Source organism: Pungitius pungitius, chromosome 13 (genome assembly GCF_949316345.1).
Source record: "Pungitius pungitius chromosome 13, fPunPun2.1, whole genome shotgun sequence".
NCBI lineage: Eukaryota > Metazoa > Chordata > Actinopteri > Perciformes > Gasterosteidae > Pungitius > Pungitius pungitius.
Genome location: NC_084912.1, coordinates 11,172,814 through 11,192,902, shown reverse-complemented (window position 1 = coordinate 11,192,902; position 20,089 = coordinate 11,172,814). Strand labels below are relative to the sequence as shown.

Genomic DNA, 20,089 nt, shown 5'->3' with positions numbered 1-20,089 from the left:
TCAAAACAGTCGTCTTGAGAAAAAACAAAAAGCTGAAGTGCTATTTCATTTTCCCCGTACATATCGTACGAGCACGTCGGTTGCCGAGTGATGGAAGCATTGTATGTGGGGGTCTTTTGTCTCATGAGAAAAGTTGTGACGGTCTCTGTTCGATGGGTCTGTACAAGTATTTGGTTCTTCAGATTCCTAAAAGCCGGTGAACCTCTTCGTCCATCTCTTACCAGCTTCACTTTACCAAACCAACACTCTCACAAACCCTGAGTCAGCGGCTCATCTGCTCTCCCACCGATGGTTCTTTTTTTTCCTTTTCTTTTTTTGAAGTCATATAATTGAAGAAAAAGCGAGGCATCCATAATCAAGACTTTTTTTCTTAAATGTCTCCATCGAGCATCTTCATATCCATTTTTTTTTTGTTAAAGTCACTTTAATCGCTGTGTATTTTGGATCTCATACTCCACACACAACCCAAAGTGTCCGATGTAGCGTAAGAGGAGCTCGGGCTCAGTTGTGCTGCAGTGTGTTGGACTCTATAGGAGGAGCCGAGTCGTATAGTGTGTCTGTGTCGTGGGTCGGCTCTCCAGCTAACGTGCAGGGGTTGGACAGTGTGCCCGCACCGCAGTCACAGAAGAACCTACGAGGAGACAAAAAGGATGTCAGTTAAACTCTTAAGCTTAAAAAAAGGCGACCATCACACCATCCATTTACTTGTGGATGCTGTGACACGGATCAAAGCGTGACTGACCGGTCGTGTCTGATGAACTCCACGTCGTGTCCTTGGTGACACTTCTTGATGCAGTTCACACAGATGGCGTTGCGGTCTGTTGTGTTACAGGTGTGACACCTGTGGGGGAAACGGACACGGTGTTTGTTAACGATCACAAAACAGGCAAACGGTTGACCGGGAGTCACCTTGATTGCGAGCATGAACATAAATTACCTGTAAAAATCGTGCATTGGGTAGCTGGTGTAACTTGAAATCTTGTACAGGCACTGACCTCTGCTCACAGCCTTTTCAATGGCATCCTGATTGTTCATTATTTTATTATCTGGAAGAAAAGAAAGCAGAGGGGACGTTGGTAGGCTGCGGTGGATGTACAGGAGCGTCGCGGCTTGAGCGACCAATAGAGTACCTTTCATTGTGACGTTGACACCCGATGCCAGGAACAATCCGCCAAAGCGGTTGTTGAAGATCTGATTGCCTTCTAGAGTTGCTGTGGCATGATTGGTGATCTCAATACCTAATAAAGAAAAGAAACAGTGGATATCACAGAGCCTCTAGTCATACAGTACCTCATTAATGACAGATTACAGACTGGGTGCAGGTGTTTCTCACCTGCCGCGAAGCCGTCGAATATCCGGTTTTTCCGCAGAACGGGGTGGCTGTTGGTGCTAATTAGGACACCTGCTTGGGCATTTCGGAAGATGTCGTTTTCCTCCAACAAGCCTGAATGGCAAACACACGGTCAGAGCCATGAACCACAGACGTGTGAATGTCTGAGATACCGCGTGCGTAACTGACGTTATCTATAGGGATTATGAAAATCTATTGAACAATTCATGGCTTTATTTGAGTGGGTGATACACATGAAGTGACTCTTTTGCACACTGAACTCCAGAAATCTGCCTTTTCATCGCTTCAAGAAGTTTCACACTTTTAGCAGCGCTGAAAATAAAGTGAATTACCTCGTCCTCCGTTGAATATACAGATCCCGCCGTCTCGCCCGTCATGGATCTTGTTCCTCCGTAGAGTGGGGTTGCTGTCTGTCTTGATCCAAACACCAGCCATGGCGTTGTCAAAGATCTCGTTGTCCTCAATGAAGCCCAAGCCTGAAAAACACACATTGGTGTGTCATTATTGGGGCAGCAGGGAAGAGCCTTTATCACTTTGGTCAAACTAAATATTACCCATCAGAGACCACTGACTCTCAGGTAAGTCAATCTCAGGACAAAACCACTGTGTGTGTGGGTGTGTGTGTGTGGGGGGGGGGGGGTGTCCAAGTCTCACCTGAGTTGTAGACCAAAATGCCTCCATTCTGGCCTCCCCAGATCTTGTTCCGCCTGATCTTGGGATTGCTGCCGGTCCTAAAAAAACAAAACAAAAAAGGGCAAAAAGGGTTGATCCTTGGATTCAGTGCTAAAGCCAACAGTGGCACGACTCAGATTATTTATCCAAACTCCGGGCCGAACACATGAGGCTAATTCTGTGTTATTGATGTGTTTTTCCATTTACTTTTGTACTGTAGCATTTCACAAACCTGATCTGAACTCCAGAGTACATGTGATTATAGATATCATTGTCTTCAAGCACGCCGTGGCCATTGTCATAGAAGTAGACTCCAACCTGTTAAACAACAGTGAAATTATGATTTAGAGGTAATGTATTCATGGCACCAAAGTGCTTTGCAGGATTGGCGGTTTATCAGAGGTGAGACGCATCTACGTGTAGCGGACTACACGGGATGGAGGTGCATGTTCTTTTATCGCCGTCCTACCTGCTTCCCGCTGTGTATACGGTTCCTCCTCAGGACTGGCGTGCTTCCCGTGGTCACCCACACTCCTGCCAGCGTGTTGCTGTACACCTCGTTCTCCTCTATGACACCTTGTCCCTTTTCATGCTGTGTGACACAAAGTGGCCCAACGTCACTTCGATGTTTCCAAACAGGCGGCAGGAGACGCGCAGAAGTAGTGAAAACGATCCAGGGTGAAAGAAGCAAAACACCATTGTGCCTCTGTGGGTTTATATTTACCACATAGATGCCGCCATGCTGGCCATCGTGGATCTTGTTGTGTCGGACGATGGGGCAGCTGTTTGTCCTGATCTGGATTCCTGCCAGGGCGTTACCGTAGATGTCGTTTCCTTCGATGAGGCCTCGGCCATCCCCGAAAATATAAACTCCACCTTGGTTGCCATTAAAAATGGCATTGCCCCTGTATTAGAACAAAACAACACTTAGAGACACTATGCAACTGTGAAGGACCCAAGTAGGGCTGGGCGGTATTACCGGTATCAAATGTCCTTACGGTACGCCCCCAAGTCCCTTTAACAGGGTAAAACACCATGACAAGACGGTTTGTGACACATTTGTTCATTCATAAAAATTACACCACGCAACTGCATGTTGGGTACAGCTCGGCTTTCGGCTTCATGAATGAATGTGGTTACACAAGAAAAGAATTTCTTGATACCTCCAGAATCATACAAAATACCGTGATAAGAATTTTTGGCCACAACGCCCAGCCCAGGACCACAGGCAATTTGAAAACTATTAAAAAAAGGTCCAGCTCCATGTCGTGGTTGACCGGCCGGGCCACACTGACCTTATGGTGGGGTCACTGTTGGAGGTGATCCACACCCCAGCAAAGTTATTTGCATAGATCTTGTTCTCGATGAACTGCCCACGGCCCTTTTCGTGCACGTAAATGCCCCCCGTCTGCCCGTGGTGGATCTCACAGCGGACCACAGTTGGATTGGCGTACGCCTTCACCTCGAAGCCGGCGATGCGGTTCCTATGGATGTTGCAGCTCTCAAAGTAGCCCTGGAAGTGGGCAGAGGGAAAACAACATGACTGTGTGTCCCATCAAAATCCCCTTTACTCCGTTGGCAGCAACTAAAAGAAACCCGTTACACTTCCACAATAACTACACCGCAGCTTTGTGGCACCGTATCATCGTACCTAAGTGACAGCACACATACACATGGGAGCATTGTACAGATCTGGCATTACAGCGACGATAAACACGCACCCAACCCGAGGATTTTGTAACTCACCATGCCGTGGTCAAAGGTAAAAACGCCGACGTCTCTGCCGTGGTGGATGTGATTCCGTCTGATGATTGGGTTGCCGTGGTTTTTAACCCAGATACCAGCCAGAGCGTTGTTCGAGATCTCATTGTCTTCATATATTCCCTATAAAAAATAAAGATAAACGACTGTTGAATAGGTTGAGAAACATTCATGTCCACATTCATGCTTCAATGTTATTTTTTAACAATTTAGTTCTTTTAAATCAGAATGAGAAGCCATTTATTCCCCCATATGTTACACATAGAGGAATTTGACCTGATGAATTATATGCAATATAATAATAAAATAAGATGCAAAAATTAAAACAATATGAACAGATAAATAGGTTAAAACACATGCATGTCCATATGTTCCCATGTTGAGAAAAACCACTGTGCAAAATGTTTTTGGGATGGAGTATTGGGGCAATGCGTGACTCAAGACTCCGTTCCTGAGACCAACTGCTTACGGAAGAACACTGATCATTTTAACCTCACAAGTAAAAAGCAGGTCTCTTAGACGGGGACGATACTTATTCACTGCTCATGAAACAAGTATGAGGACCTACTGGTTAATAACAAGGATGCTTAGTGCAATACTTTGTAAAGAATGTGTGCGTTACCTGCGCATGGTCAGTGATGTAAAGACCGACGTTTTCACAGTCACTAATGTTGCAGTGCTTGATCGTTGGACAAGCCCCCTGGCCGCTGACACAGACAGCTGACCCCACTGAAGTAAGAAGGACATGTTGGTGCACCAATATCTACCACAAAATATACAACAATCCAAAAAAAAAAAAAAGAACACAATCTTATCCACACAAGCAAAAACTCAATGTCAGCTCAAACATATTCAGGGTTTAGTGGTGGAGTCTATCTTTACCAACATTAAGTGTACCAGCGATTCCAATCCTTCTAGTCATGGACATTGAAGGAGCGTCTAGTGACAAACTAATTGTCACACGTTCCAAGAGAGGAAATGTTAGAAATGTATGGAGCAAAACTTTGTTGTTTGCTCCATCTCATATTTATCTTGCGACCCCTTTGAAGGTTGGGAACAACTCAAGTGGGCCAAAAGGAGCCGCTGACTTACCGGTGCATGTGCTGCGTATGATGCAGTGGTCAATGATGGGACTGCAGTTGACTGTGATCTCCAAGCAGTGGTGGGCGTTGTGATGCTGGGCCGATTTATCGTCAGGGTTGAACTGCAGTAGAAAAAAAGAAGGTCTCAACAACAGTGACAATAGTCAGTAGAACTCAAAGATGAACGGCAATTCCTTTCAACCATACTGAGCGAGGAGAAAAGGGTGGCTGTACAGTGCCGGACATGTTAGCTGTATAACCCAGAAAGAAAGAAAGAACAAAAAGAGCGAGAGAGAAAGAAAAAAGTCCTCTCACCCTGATTGTCATGTATCCAACATAAGCATCTTCTGAGCCCTCCATGAATACAAATGTAGAGTCTCTGGTATTCTCAATGATGACCTTCTCTGCTACTTTACCAGGAGCTGCAAAATAATCAGAAAGGTTCAATGAGAGACCAAACAAATGCACGGTGGCTCTGTGACTTTACTGCTCTCCACACAGACAAAATACATACCGGCTCCAATCATCGTTATAGGCGACTCAATGTAGATCCATTCGTCCGTGTAAATACCAGAGTGGACGAATATCAGGCCATCGAAGTGAGGCTCCTGGCCCCCTCCGAGAGCATCCTCAATGGTATCGTAGTACTGGAGTAAATCATAAAGGCAAGTCAATGACCGGATCATTCAAAATGACAAAAGGATGATTGAAAGAGTTTACTTACAAACATATTGTCTCTCCCCTTGTACCTGGCAGGATTACTGTAGAAGTGTTCTGCAAAGCCCGGCTTCACATGTGCACCTTTATACTATAAAAAAAAAACATAGCCACAATAACTCACACACTGAAATCATGAACTTTTGGAGAGACAAAGACCAAGACATTTCCCTGACATGGAATTTTGGACAAGATGGGAAAATCACCACTAGAGAAATGCTTGCAACAATACAAAAAAAGGTCAAATATATCGCAAAGGAATACAATTTAAAAACATCGTACCCCTTTGTCCCCTGCTTATTGAATGTCACTATTATGGCCTGTGGTGTTGCCCTTTCACATGACATTAGCTCTCTGTACACAGGAAGATTTAACGTCAAACTGGGGGAACTATTGGGACAAAAAAAAAGAAAAAAAGATGTAAAGATCAAAAGAAAACAAGTGGAGCTTGTCTTCTAAATACTGCCAATTAAAGTTGCTCATTTTTGGAATTTGCTGTGTGTAGAAGCAACGTTGCTTAATGGCACTCCACATATCTCACCTTCGGGATTTTTTTTAATCACTAGGATTTAAAGCACTTTAGAAAGCTTAGTTAGTTTTAACCAATTACAATTTAAGATATTGTTTTCATGGAACCATTTATTCAGGGAAGCATTTGCCTCTTTTAGTATTTAATTAGCATTACTACATCTATCTGACTTAAAAAGGCCACAACGACAGCACTGTGCAGCCAGTATCACATGGTTCAGAGGTGTTTGTCAAACATAACAACAGGTAAGATATTGAACTTTCAGTTGGATCATTGAGTCCACAGGAGGATTCATACCAGCTGCTGAAAGCTTTCCTTCCACGGGTTTGGCTGCTCATACTCTTCTGGGTTTATCTGGTAGAACTTCCCCGCCTCGGGGTGCATCATGGGGCGTGTGTATTCAAACACTTCCATGTACAGCCTCTTCCTGATATATGGAAGGGAAGACAAAACAAAATTAACACCATCTGGTCCCAGTTTACGTTAAGAAAAGCATGACAGTACAAAGTTATACTTAAATTTTAAAGAAGGCACTATCAAATCAATAATAACTTGTGGCTATGGGGTTGTTATTATATGTTTCCTCAGAACATGTGAACCAAGTGAATTATATATATAAAGATGTAAACTGTGGAGCTTCTGCTACACTATGTATCAAAAACATAAAGCAGCATGAGAAATAAGTGGCATCAGTAAAAGATGTGGCACCAAACACTAACCAGAGGATGGGGTCATTGGCCAGCTCACTGAAGCGCTTGCATACACACGCTGCACGGCACAAGTCCTGCTCCAACAGGTACGAGAAGATCTTAAGCACCACCTCGTCTGGAAGCTTTTCCTGCAAATACTGCTCTGCTGGAGCTGCTGGGAAGAGAAGGACCGTCGAATTACAACAAAATATATAAAAAAGAAAAAACAGGGTTTTGGGTGAGGTTAGATGACTACAACCATAGGAGTCTGTTTTTAGAAAGGTCATGTGTGGAACTAAAACCAACCATCCAAATTATGTTTGCCCACAAAAGTCGCAATTGAATCAACTATGTCCTTATACATTGTTAAATCAATTTTTTGAAAAAGATTCATAAATAAGGCTACAAGTACAATCTCCCAGTTTATCCACTATTACACCCTCAAAACAGCCTAAAAGCTAAAATTGAACAGTCAAAAATTGAACTGTCAATCAAAGCTTAATTACAACAATTCTTGCATTTACTCCATAAGTAAACTTTGTTAAATGCATAGTGCTACTTTATGTCTTTACCAAAGTTTTTCAAAGAGAAGATCTCCACATCTCAAGAAGTTGATACCTTTACACATCTACTTTTCCTAGGTAGGTGCTATACACAGCGATCGCGCTATAAAAAAAAAATAATTAACCACTAAATGTTTACAGACACTTGTATAATATAATACATCACTACCCAATACTAAATAACATTTTCACTGATTTGATGGGTCACCATATTGCTACTATTATACAAAGGAAAGGTAATTCATCCATAACCTACTCCTCACACCCTGTGGAAAACCCAACAATGAATGCAGCTTTGAGGAAGAGACACCTCGTACATAACGAGTTCCTAATTACCCGGTAAGTCTTGACACTTTCCGGAAACTCTTGGGCGCTTAGGTCGATGTCCAAAGTTTTCTGTGGTTGAAGTGGAAGCACCCTGTAGATTAAAAAAAGTGGAGACATTTAAACATGAACTATTGTTTTAAGTTGTATTGTATGAAGACTTTTCACTATATTTTAAGGAATCCTGGTGTATGTACCTCCATGTTAGTCTTTGTCGGACACACTGTTCTCTTGGGTAGAGACTTTCTTCTAAGTTGGTAGGGACTGTTCTGAGCTCCTGGACCGGATTCTTCTGCGACCATATCTGCAGGAACGTCCTCATCTGCAAATAACGTAAAAAGGTTATAAAGATTACTCCCGGTTCTTTTAATTAAATCAATCTAAAATATTGTATCCCAGTCCACAGTAGGAAAGAAGAGAAATATGATTTTCAGGTGGTGTCAACAAGTTCATGATGTAGAATTTTCTATATACTTGGATATTGACAGCAAAAGGATATTCCCGAACAATCAGAAGAAAGCATTATGGCTAAATACACTGTGTGCCTTCACTTGCTGTGCTGTGTACAGTATCACTCCTGTGGAGTCCATTATGCATAACTGGATTTGCAATAATGTAAATTTACTTATGTGTAGGTTTTGAGTGAACAAAAGACAGACATTGTAAAGCATCAATTGTGTTTACCATTGATTAGAAGTGAAGAAGAGATCTGTCAAAGACAAATTTGTCAGTAATAGGCAATACATTATAACACCACATTACCAGATGCCTAAATTATATTTTTAAGTTTTATTAACTGCTCTTTATACTACAAATTGCCAGGTCAAATCAAGAGGATATTCACTCAGCAGAAACAACCATGACATAAACCCTGAACTACAGGATACATCTATTTCTGAGCTTATTTGCCATGGATTACAGAGTTGATAGGTACCACATATAGGAGACGCAAAATCCATCCTCTCGCGAGTTGCAAGTAATCACGCTGCTGATCAGGTCAGTAACCACTATAAACACTGTCTGTTTAACAAACCATTAAACAACTTCTCTTTTGCTGTGAATTGAAATATTTAATTGGTTCTCCTGTTCATTTAATAACAGATGTGTATATTAAAGTCTCAGCTAATCTACAACATATGATAATATAAATAAAATAGATATATTGTGTTTTGATCCTCACTATCGGTTATTTATTATTTATTCATGTCCCCTTAAAATAACATCTCAGCTATACTGTGGACTTCTGGGGAGAAGAGAAGGTCCCATGGCATTTCTTGACTGATAAATGAAATGAGGCACAGAGAAGCCCCAAACAACAACTGACAGCTCACTCTCCAATATTGTTCTTACAACATAATCGAATTACCTAGTTTTGTAGACAATCCCTTTTAAGGTAAAGCAATACTCAACCCTCTGCTGCCAATTGTCATTCAAAACGTAATATCCAACATCACAACAGGTTAGATGTACACTGATCGGATTCAGCAACTAACTAGTAATGCTACCAATCACGTTAACGTGCTTCAGAATGCTCGCAAAGCATCCTGAGCCAATGTTTACTTTGAAAAATTGCAGTCAATAATGGCTTTCATTGCAGTCTGCTTGGCGGACGGGGGAGCTACATAACGTAATGAACACTGACGTGGTTACATTAATAATAACAAGTGTTACATTTACCGTTAAGCATTTACATGTTAACAGTGCCAGAGTAAACCTTGGGGGCTGGTGCTTTTCATGAAAACACGCCAGACGGCTGAAAGTTAGCCAAACATGCTAATCATAACAGCTATGTTAGCACAGGCTAGGTCGAGTTAGCATGCTACGACAACTGGCGAAACCACTTTATGTACACTTCCTCGCGTTTGACACCCATGAAGCCAGTTAACCGTTTTCATATATCATGCAAATGTCAACTCTAGTGTTACATTAGCTGCCAATAACAAAATGCATCAAAGATATGAGGTCAGACAAGTGAAACAAAAGCCGTCTCGGGGCAAAAAACAAGCAAAACAAAGCGCGGCCTCAGTGCTATGGACCAACACAGAAGCCTCGGAGTTTCCTGACAGCAAAGAGACCCGTCCAGACTCCTGTTCACGGCAGCTCCATATTATTTCATTAATAAAAATAAAGGTTTCCTTGTTCACACGCAACATAAAACATAAAGAATACCATTACGTAAAACCGTTCAAGCATATGCAGTATGGCTTTCACCCAAAAGCTCGCAGTTTGGCAAGCCGTTAAGCAATGCTAACGCTAGCCAAACGTAGCTAACATCACCTCTTTCCTGGTGGTTCCTCTCCGGCTGTACCGGGCGCGGCCTCGACACTCGCCTAGGTCTTTTGCTAACGTTACTTGCTCTGACGGAGTTCATTTGCGGTGTTGTTAATCCTAAAGGGACGTCGAAGCCGTCAACAGCAGAAGCAGCGACTCAGAGCACATCGTCTATGTGTTTTTCTTCAGCATTGCACGATCTGCCATCTTATGCCGTGGCACCTGGATGGGTGGTGGGGTAGGGGCAGGAGGGGGTGGGGGGGGGCGTATCGCTGTGTGTGTATTCCCGTTCCTCTGCACTGGTGTTACGTTGAGCCCCGTTCTGCTGAAGCAGGAGGAGCCATTTAACACAGACCTCTCGGTCACATCTCATGCGAGGACCTCTCGCCGTCGAGACCTTCACGGCAGCTGTCTGTCTCAGCGGCGCTTAACATCTAGGCCTTCATGTTTGAGCAGAATCATTCTTATAATAATCCCTGCATTTAGGTGTCTTGAGAAAAATGTATCCAATTCATCTCCAGCAGATCTTTTTCGTATTGTTTTATTCAACAAATTGCCATCTATTTATAACTGCTGTAAGTCACATTTCCTCATGCTATAAAGGAGTAGACATCTGACAAAATGTATACTTTATTAAAGAATATACGTGATGCTTGACCTAAATTCACATTTTATCCATTATACAGTTCAGAATAATATGCTAAAATACAAAGATTGATCTGTGAGAACAGATTGGTTTCTCAGAGATAAAAAGCTGTCACTGGCAATTAAAAAACATCTAGGCCACTGAAAGTTGCTTGAGCTCAGAGAAGAGGCAATTAAGTAGATAAGTTCTCAAAAGGGATCAATAAAGTGTCTCATGATTATATTCATGCATTCTTTGTTTGAAGTGATAAGAATGGGGGCTTAGTTAGAAAGCAGAGCTGCCAATCACGTAATCTAACATTGCATCATGTCTGAAATGAGATTGTAGAATGGACTGGCCAAAATGAGAAACTCTGTGTTTTGGGGTTACTTTAGTGCAAAGAAGAATACACTAGTGATGCTTACATTTTATCGGAATTAACAGCTGGATGCTTCTCTAATCTAAGTATGGAGTAAAGAGTCACATACTTCGTCTTTTAGTTTTTACAAAATCCTCACTCAGTTTGTGCGGAGGAATAAACCTCACATGGCCTCACAAGTCAGAAAGCCTCACCAACACAGTCTCATTACACCTCATTTACTACTGACACCTTATCAGACTCCTTGGCTGCACTTTTCAACAAACAACACCATACACAGTGTGCAAATTGGTGAAATGTGGAAATTACTATTTATAATTTCCACTGGTGCCTTTTCTGCTGTGACATATCCAAATGCCTTATGTGGAAATTGTTTCTCTAAGGTTAATAAGGAAAAAGGGAAAATACGATGTGTATGTATGTAAGAGTATTTTGGCACCTTTACTATTTTTGATCACACATTTGGGTTTATCGTGGGTCTAAGTCTACACAAAATGAACATACTCTTACACGGTAGCCTGGTTGACCACTAGATGTCTCCTCATCTCTACCTACTATCACCGCATGCTGTGTGAATATGAGCTTCCCATGATGCTTTACCTCAATGGTCTTTTTTTCTCTCTTGTCTGAACATTGCTTCCCCTTTCCCAGGTTTTTATGCTAAAATATTACTTTTTCTTCACATTAATCCTTCCCACAATCCTTGCTCCAGGATGCTGCCATGACACAAATGTTGGTTGTCATATCTTAAAAGTTTCAAACTGCCAAATGCACAGTGGGATAATCTCCACTCTGGTAATCCAGTCTCGCACTGCTGAACCTTGTGATTGTGTAAATAGTTGCTCGTAGTATACCAATATTTGCCTGTGATCACAACTTCATTGAAGGTCATTGAGTTGCATATGTTTGGGCCGATCTTAATGAATACTGATCCACTGACTAATTATCATCCTAGAATAAATGAGTCACACTAAGCTGCCTTTAGGTGGCAGCATCCTCACAACTGATGCAAATCATTGTTCATATACATTTGTAGTTTTTATAAATAACTGTTCATGCATCTGTTCGCTGTCATATTGGTTTGTTTTATGCCGGCAATCCACTCCAGGCCTATCAGCAGGACCATCTGTGATTTGTTGCACAGTGGTCAATGACCCATCTGTGACTTTGCCCGTCTGTCTGCCTGATGAGGTTAATGTTGATTGACCTCATGAAAGGAGTCAGCTGAGAGTCTTGTGTCAGATATTAAAATCAACAAAACCCTTAGTATCTGTAGCCAACACCAGTCACGCTTTTTTCACCAACTGAAGGAGTTCTTGTTCTGGCTTTAGTCTTGTGTCTTTAAGTTGTATATCTGAAGTAATTTGGTTTTTCAATACTTAATCCAGTGGATCTCTTTTTCTAAACAGACTTGTTGTCGGGGGTGAATGTGAGTAATCAACAGCCTCTGTGTTTGTAATACACTAGCTGTTGTTCTCTGATGATAAAATGGATTGACTCAATTTTGCCTTGGCCAGAAGGAACCATTTTTGCCCTGTTTTATGTAATCTTCATTCAGGTAAATCTTTTTACTTCTATTTTACTTAAGACTCGCCCTAAACCTGGTGCATGGGGAGCTTAACTGTCAAGATATCCGTTGTTTTCGACACTAATCTAGTGGAGATATGACAGTGATGCACATGTGTTGGCTTGGTAACCAATCTAGTATCCAGTGGCAACAGAGGTCTATTGAATGCCGGGTGGCTCTGTATTGGCTGGTATGCCCACCACTCTCCTGTGTCACCAAGTGACAGAGGCACATACATGTAGCAGTTCTGAATAATAGTAGAGTTGTGTAATATTCAGATAAGGAGTCAATAATATGTGTGTGTGTGTGTGTGTGTGTGTGTGTGTGTCTGTGTGTGTGTGTGTGTGTGATCGTAAAGGGGTCATACAAGCAATGATGTTACAAATGCTCTTTGTGCTCAACCACTTAATGTAGGCCAACTGACCTGCAGGCGGTAGCACTCTGTTTCTGTTGTCTGTCTTTCTATCAGATGCATTCAAATACAAAAACACAATTTATGTTAAAGTCCTAATTCCGAATAACACCTCCCCTTTACTTAATCCCCTCTAACGAACATGAGAACATGTTTCAGGTTTGTCTCCGTTCTTTGCCATCATTGAGTTTAATGCACATCTGAAGGCATCCACTAGGGCAGAGGCAGACACAACAGGACAAGCGTCTTTGTCTCAGAGACTCCTGTCTGTCAGAGACCCCCCCCCCCCCCCCTCCCAACCTCTCCTCCATTCGGGCGGCTGTTACAGAGAGGGCAGATGGCTCATTACCATAAATAGGACACAGAGAGAGAGTGAGTGAGGGGGCCGTGCACACCGACCAACAGGACGATGCCGCCCAAAACCAAGGAAATGGGAGGCCGTTGCTAGGAGAGAGGAAAGACAGCTTTATGGTAACACAAAGCTGATTCCCCCATCCGACTTCATCTCGCCCCCCCCCCCTCCCCTCCCCTCGTCCCCCCGCTCTGGGGACCGAGCCTTGAATCTGCTGGTGGGGGACAGATGGTCGATGGGCCCCACCGTCTCTACAGCTGGACACAAGCTACAACACAGTCAGGCCTGGCAGGACTGAATCACACCTTATCCTGTCCAACCTATAAGGAGCCGGAGCAGAAATTGCTGAAGCCCTGGCCATCGGCTAAGAATAGATCCACACTTGTTGCCCACAGGAAATGTGCGGCTGCACAAAAGATTTTAATGTGTGAGGAAATTTGTCTTTGTAGTAGTGTAATGCTCTGCCCAAGATAAAAATAATTCACCAAGTGTAACCAAGGGTTTTATCTTGCTTCTCTGCTGATTGTTTGAACTTCTCAGCAATTAATGGAACCGATTTGGCCAATCCTCAGATAGGAAAGTTCTAAAATGATACGCACACAACCACGCCTCTGTTATTCTTAATCTCCCTTCATCGAGTCATTGCCCAGGTTTTAAATATATCCATCCGTAGGGAAATTTGATAAGGGCAACAACATAGAGTAGAGTATAGATGAGGTGAGGCACTGGGAAAGTATATCAGTCAAGACACCAACTCTGAAACGATAGTGTCACGGTTTGGCTTCGCTTCCGGTTTTAGTTTGAAGTTTCATGTCTCTTGTGGTCCTGGGTTAACTTCACTTCCTGCCTTGTCTTGTGATTGCGTGATTGATTCCACCTGTGTCCAATCACCTGCACCTCCCTTGTGTATTTAAGCCCTGTGTGCCAGTTGTCCTTTGTCGCGTCATTGTCCATGTCAGTCCTCGTTGGTGCACGTTCTGCTTGAGTTTTTGTTGAATAAATAGCACTTTGTCGGAAGACCCTGCGTCTGAGTCCTGCCTGCCTGCCTGCCTTCAACCTGCACCAGCCGATCGTGACAGAATGACGCGACCATGGAAGGACTCAGCAGGGTTCGATTGGGTACACCCAATATTGGGAGCCCGAGTCACCTTTGCGGGTTCCCGCAGGAATCCAAGGGTGGTTCGGCGGGGCGCTTGCCCCCCAGCCACTCACGAGCCCTGGTTCCCGGACCTTGAGACCCGACAGCGGCGGCGCCGTCCAAACCGTCCGTCTCCGCCCGTCCTGGTTCCAAGACCCCCGTTTCAGCCCGAGTGGGCCCCAAGAGGCCCGTTTCAGCCCGAGTGTGCCCCAAGACGCCCGTCTCCGCCCGAGTGGGCCCCAAGACGCCCGTCTCCGCCCGAGTGGGCCCCAAGACGCCCGTCTCCGCCCGAGTGGGCCCCAAGACGCCCGTCTCCGCCCGAGTGGGCCCCAAGACGCCCGTCTCCGCCCGAGGGGGCGCCGAGACGCCCGTCAGCGCCCTTTCCTGCGCCGAGACGCCCGTCAGCGCCCGTTCCGGCCCCCAGAGTCCAGTCTCCGCCCGTTCCGGCCCCCAGAGTCCAGTCTCCGCCCGTTCCGGCCCCCAGAGTCCAGTCTCCGCCCGTTCCGGCCCCCAGAGTCCAGTCTCCGCCCGTTCCGGCCCCCAGAGTCCAGTCTCCGCCCGTTCCGGCCCCCAGAGTCCAGTCTCCGCCCGTTCCGGCCCCCAGAGTCCAGTCTCCGCCCGTTCCGGCCCCCAGAGTCCAGTCTCCGCCCGTTCCGGCCCCCAGAGTCCAGTCTCCGCCCGTTCCGGCCCCCAGAGTCCAGTCTCCGCCCGTTCCGGCCCCCAGAGTCCAGTCTCCGCCCGTTCCGGCCCCCAGAGTCCAGTCTCCTGGCCCGTCCCCCCGGCCCCTGATCGTGCCCCCTCCCTCCCATCCCTTGGTCCTCTCCCCCCCACCCCTGGGGGCCGTCTGGGATCCGGCCCTTGAGGGGGGGGTGGGGTCAGGGGTTGGGCCGCCGCACTGCTCGGCGCCCCCCGCCACGACGACGCCGGAGCCGCACTGCTCGGCGCCCCCCGCCACGACGACGCCGGAGCCGCACTGCTCGGCGCCCCCCTCCACGACGACGCCGCAGCCGCACAGCTCGGCGCCCCCCGCCACGACGACGCCGCAGCCGCACTGCTCGGCGCCCCCCGCCACGACGACGCCGGAGCCGCACTGCTCGGCGCCCCCCGCCACGACGACGCCGGAGCCGCACTGCTCGGCGCCCCCCTCCACGACGACGCCGCAGCCGCACAGCTCGGCGCCCCCCGCCACGACGACGCCGGAGCCGCACTGCTCGGCGCCCCCCGCCACGACGACGCCGGAGCCGCACTGCTCGGCGCCCCCCTCCACGACGACGCCGCAGCCGCACTGCTCGGCGCCCCCCGCCACGACGACGCCGGAGCCGCACTGCTCGGCGCCCCCCGCCACGACGACGCCGGAGCCGCACAGCTCGGCGCCCCACGCCACGACGACGCCGGAGCCGCACAGCTCGGCGCCCCAAGCCACGACGACGCCGGAGCCGCACTGCTCGGCGCCCCCCGCCACGACGCACGGCCGCCGGCCCGGCAGACCCCCCGAGACCCTGAGGCCCGGCCGCCGACCCGGCAGACCCCCCGAGACCCGGAGGCCCGGCCGCCAACCCGGCAGACCCCCCGAGACCCTGAGGCCCGGCCGCCGACCCGGCAGAACCCCCGAGACCCCGAGGCCCGGTCGCCGACCCGGCAGACCCCCCGAGACCCCGAGGCCCGGTCGCCGACCCGGCAGACCCCCTGAGCACCCCACGCCTGGCCGCCGCCCCGGCAGGCCGCCGGACCTTAGCTGTCGGGTCCCCACCCTCCCTCCCCTTGTCTGATTTTTTCCGGTTCTGCTCCCCTTTAGGACCGTCTGGAATTCGGTCCTTGAGGGGGGGGTTCTGTCACGGTTTGGCTTCGCTTCCGGTTTTAGTTTGAAGTTTCATGTCTCTTGTGGTCCTGGGTTAACTTCACTTCCTGCCTTGTCTTGTGATTGCGTGATTGATTCCACCTGTGTCCAATCACCTGCACCTCCCTTGTGTATTTAAGCCCTGTGTGCCAGTTGTCCTTTGTCGCGTCATTGTCCATGTCAGTCCTCGTTGGTGCACGTTCTGCTTGAGTTTTTGTTGAATAAATAGCACTTTGTCGGAAGACCCTGCGTCTGAGTCCTGCCTGCCTGCCTGCCTTCAACCTGCACCAGCCGATCGTGACAGATAGCACATCTGCTCTCAACAGACTTCTGGCTTAAAGGGCAAGAGCAGCCAACTGTTTCATGGACAGGAAGGAGCTAAATCAATTGATAAAACAAGGGAGTATTCTAAGTAAGATATTCATAGAAATACCAAAGAGGCATCGAGTGGTTGTTTTGCCATAGTTTTATTGGAGATTACACACACAAATCAGGCTAATTCCTTGTCATTTGCCGTGATAATTAATGTTGGTAGATTAGGTTGAGGACATTTTGCATATTGTCCGTTGGGAGTTGGGGAGGCTGCTTGACGGCATCACATGTATGTGTTGGGAGGGAGGAGGGATGGGAGAAAAGGACAACTCACCAGAACAAGCGAAGGAAAGCGTGGCAGCAGCATGACAAGTAAGCAGAACAGAGGCGGTCCTGCATCACCTAGCCATGCGCCCTGGTTGCATAGGAACACGGGGGCCATGCCTACCCTGCAGACACGCTCCTTTCCTCTCTCCTCCGCCACGCTTCATTACACAGTGTTCAGCCAGGCACAGAGAGGCACTGCACCACTTTCTCCACACTACAGCCGTGTGCGCGCTCTCTGCCTCGCATCCAGGCTCCCCGTAGACACAGGCCGGGTATAAACTGGCCCTCGGGCTTCGGGTCACACTCATTTTAAATGCATCTTGCAGGGACAACATTGGGGGGGGGGGGGGGGGGTCTAAACTGGTGTCATACACAAACCTTTATTTGCCAGACAAAAGTAGGCATTAAAGTAGGCATGACAGCGAATGTGCAAATACGTGTTTTATACAATTCAGTTCTCAAAGTTTAGGTCAGTTTGTGCGCTTTTGCATTCATACTAGAAGCAAGAGCGGCAAAAGCTACTTAAATCTTTCAACCATTTATTGTATGTATTTCAGCTATTCATCCCTCGATCACTTTAAGTTGAGCTCTATATCCATCATTTTATTATTGAATCCATTACTTTTAGCAGAATTTTTGTTTAATTTCAAACAAACATCAATAAACTGTTAGCTAACAGTTCAAGTAGAATCAGTGATTCCTTGAGTCCTCGGTTTGATGGAAGTTCACAGCTGTACTGGCAGATTATCATCTAAACCTATAGATGACAGTTGATGTAACCGTTTATCTGTGTTCAATTGTACAAAACAGCGTGCAGACTTATTACTGGAGCGTATGCACATGTGTGTTGTTCAAACTGCTTGAAGAGCATCAGGAATCTCTCACACGTGTCATAGCCCACTAAGGAGCTGGTAGTGCCAGACAACACTGCCGGGGCACAAGACCACTATTGTCTCACAAGATAAAGTGCGTTTGTCACAGAGGCAATGCGCGTAGGACCAGATGCTGTGAAATGATAGGGGAACGAAGAAAGCTTTTGTAGTTGTGTTGTTGTTTACGTTGAAGAATCAGTGTAATGTTACTGCAAGTTGCTGATTTCAAGGTTTAAAGGTGCATTTCGGGTAGTCTTCCTTGTACCCTTCTCCTGCTTCTCAATTAATTGACTACAAGTGTTCATTTGCCTGCAAGGAACAGTCGTTAAGGGTGAATAACAAAAATCGGCTCGGCAATAGAACAACAGCGAGGATAAATGGGTTAATTCAATTGACTTTGCATGTGGCGTATTGTATAGCAGGGCCATTTAAAGTTAGTTTATAAGGGAGTCATGCAACTTTAGTGTGCTTAAAAGTGCAAAGAGATAGCATGGATATTGGTCAATAAAGAGAGAAAAGCACAGCCCTGAAGGGAACAACATAAATAGGACCAAAGTTCAGTGCTTTGTGTTTGGTGGCAACGAGTCGAGTAAACACAGACCGTTGAGAGGGAAATGCTTCCTTCACTTGATACATTCTTCTTCTTCTTTTTTCACTGAAGCGTGATGGTTATATGACAGTTTGCCATTTCTTTACAAAGTCCTTGGCATTCTTGTTGAAAAATGCAAGGTCTTTTGATTTGCAAGGGTTGGATAGTGGAGGGCAGACGAGTCAGTGCTCCGTATGGTCTGCTTCTCCACACCCACAGGTTTCTTAAGTACAGTCATAGTTGTTTAATTGCTGCCATATAAAAAGTAAAATGCCTTATAAATGAATGAATGTGTGATTAAAAGTATAACCAGTAACGGTGTAATGGGGAACTTGATTTGGGGTTATGTCTGTGTTGCTCTGTGAATTGTGAGTCTTCATAACAAGTAGATCACTGTTAACCTCTTTGTGTATTGAGCCCTGCTTACAAACATAAACATGTCAAAACGGGTAGAGATATCATTGCTAAGCAGCTAGTTGAATCGTTCTGTCTCGTTAAACACTTATTTACTTTTTCATTAAGCCCTAGTACAATTTAACTTACTATCCTCGGTTCATGCTGACATGCTTAATCCTCCGCTGGAACAAATTGACACTTGGGCCTGTTTGTACAAGCGTATGCCCAAGCCAACCTGGACAAATATACTGAATCAATACAGAATTACAGGTTATTTGTTTGACTGTTGAAAGGATCATTCTTTTGCCCTACAGGTAGAGCATTTTATTGCATGTGCATTAAAGGAGGCACTTATCAGCTGACAGATAACAGGTAATCAGCGCACTGCTGACACAATTCATGAGACCCGGTTAGCAGAAAGGATTGTCAAACAAAGGCTTCTGTAGGCAAACACGCTCTTCAGTTGAGGATAACTGGAGGCAAAAGCTGGCAGAACCTCTGGGGAAAACATACCGGGAGAACAAAGAAAGTGTTGAATCTGAAACATGTTGACCACGCCTGGTTGATCTGCTCATAGTTTGAGATGTGTGAAAGTTACAATGAATGTACAGCTTTTAGGAATACTTATAGATAAAAATAAGATGTCTGCTGTGCTTTATAACCAGTAACCCCACTGACTGGCATGCATGTGCACCGCTTGCATTTCTGTACATGTGAGTTAGCACTCTGTAATCTACGTCACAATTCTCTCAAGGACTGTTTCACTTTGCATTTCAAAGGGGGTTCAAACTAATTAGCTCAGAGTGCTGGTTGTCTGCTGGTCTCAGTCCCTTATCAACTGCAGGAGATTATTCTCGTATGTCCAATCGGGTCAGCGACTTGGTACACTCCATGTCCTCACCTGGAAATATCCATAGAAAATACTTGATTCAGTCTGCATGGCCAGTTGTGCATATTTTTAAATATTTTGTGTGACATCATAGGACCGAAATGCATGTCGTTGCACAGCCGTATCCATTTTTGCAAATGTGAGTGAGAGAGTAAGCAGTAGTAAGAATAGCAGCAGAGATACCTGCCATATTGTATAATTCATTTTACGTGTTTGTGTGTGATGGAGTGACAAAAAAAAGCGATTATTTTGGATCCAAAGAGAATTTCTTCCGAAATGTGATTGATCTTCACAGTTTTCCCCTTTTTGCATGTTGTGTACCAAAGTATCAACATCTGTGTTCCCACTCCCGATACCAAAGTGAGCTGTAATGAGAAAAAAGACAAAAAGGGAGCGCGAACAACAAAGACAAGAGGACACATTGAATGAAGAGCC

The 20,089-nt window shown here is 45.8% G+C and overlaps 1 protein-coding gene across 4 annotated transcripts; it reads right to left on the bottom strand.

Annotated features, from left to right (window-relative positions):
• Positions 1 to 26: 26 nt before the first annotated feature.
• On the bottom strand, positions 27 to 10,208 carry fbxo11a (F-box protein 11a). Of its 4 annotated transcripts, XM_037465309.2 has the most exons (23): positions 9,966 to 10,208; positions 8,373 to 8,397; positions 7,886 to 8,010; positions 7,701 to 7,782; positions 6,832 to 6,976; positions 6,410 to 6,539; positions 5,591 to 5,674; positions 5,381 to 5,513; positions 5,182 to 5,288; positions 4,877 to 4,988; positions 4,407 to 4,513; positions 3,770 to 3,907; positions 3,319 to 3,536; positions 2,748 to 2,928; positions 2,493 to 2,615; positions 2,256 to 2,341; positions 2,006 to 2,082; positions 1,684 to 1,827; positions 1,334 to 1,444; positions 1,131 to 1,238; positions 938 to 1,046; positions 743 to 841; positions 27 to 631 (listed from the first exon to the last, which is right to left on the bottom strand). In XM_037465309.2, exons 3-23 carry the CDS (start codon positions 7,988 to 7,990, stop codon positions 502 to 504), a joined length of 2,529 nt encoding a protein of 842 aa, XP_037321206.1. In that variant the 5' UTR covers positions 7,991 to 8,010; positions 8,373 to 8,397; positions 9,966 to 10,208; the 3' UTR covers positions 27 to 501. The 4 variants fall into 4 exon arrangements, 3 of the variants coding, with proteins under 3 accessions (XP_037321206.1, XP_037321204.1, XP_037321205.1); XR_005119927.2 differs by lacking the exon at positions 8,373 to 8,397 and having other exon boundaries at positions 996 to 1,046; XM_037465307.2 differs by lacking the exon at positions 8,373 to 8,397.
• Positions 10,209 to 20,089: the final 9,881 nt, after the last annotated feature.

What these genes read in the sequence shown, in the direction of transcription:
- fbxo11a (XM_037465307.2), bottom strand. Translation starts at nt 10,059, where the DNA reads ATGAACTCCGTCAGAGCAAGTAACGTTAGCAAAAGACCTAGGCGAGTG. An exon ending in CATACGCAGCACATGCACCG is followed by an intron (nt 4,514 to 4,876) that starts GTAAGTCAGCGG and finishes TTCTTACTTCAG; the next exon opens with TGGGGTCAGCTGTCTGTGTC. An exon ending in ACATCACTGACCATGCGCAG is followed by an intron (nt 3,908 to 4,406) that starts GTAACGCACACA and finishes TATTTTTTATAG; the next exon opens with GGAATATATGAAGACAATGA.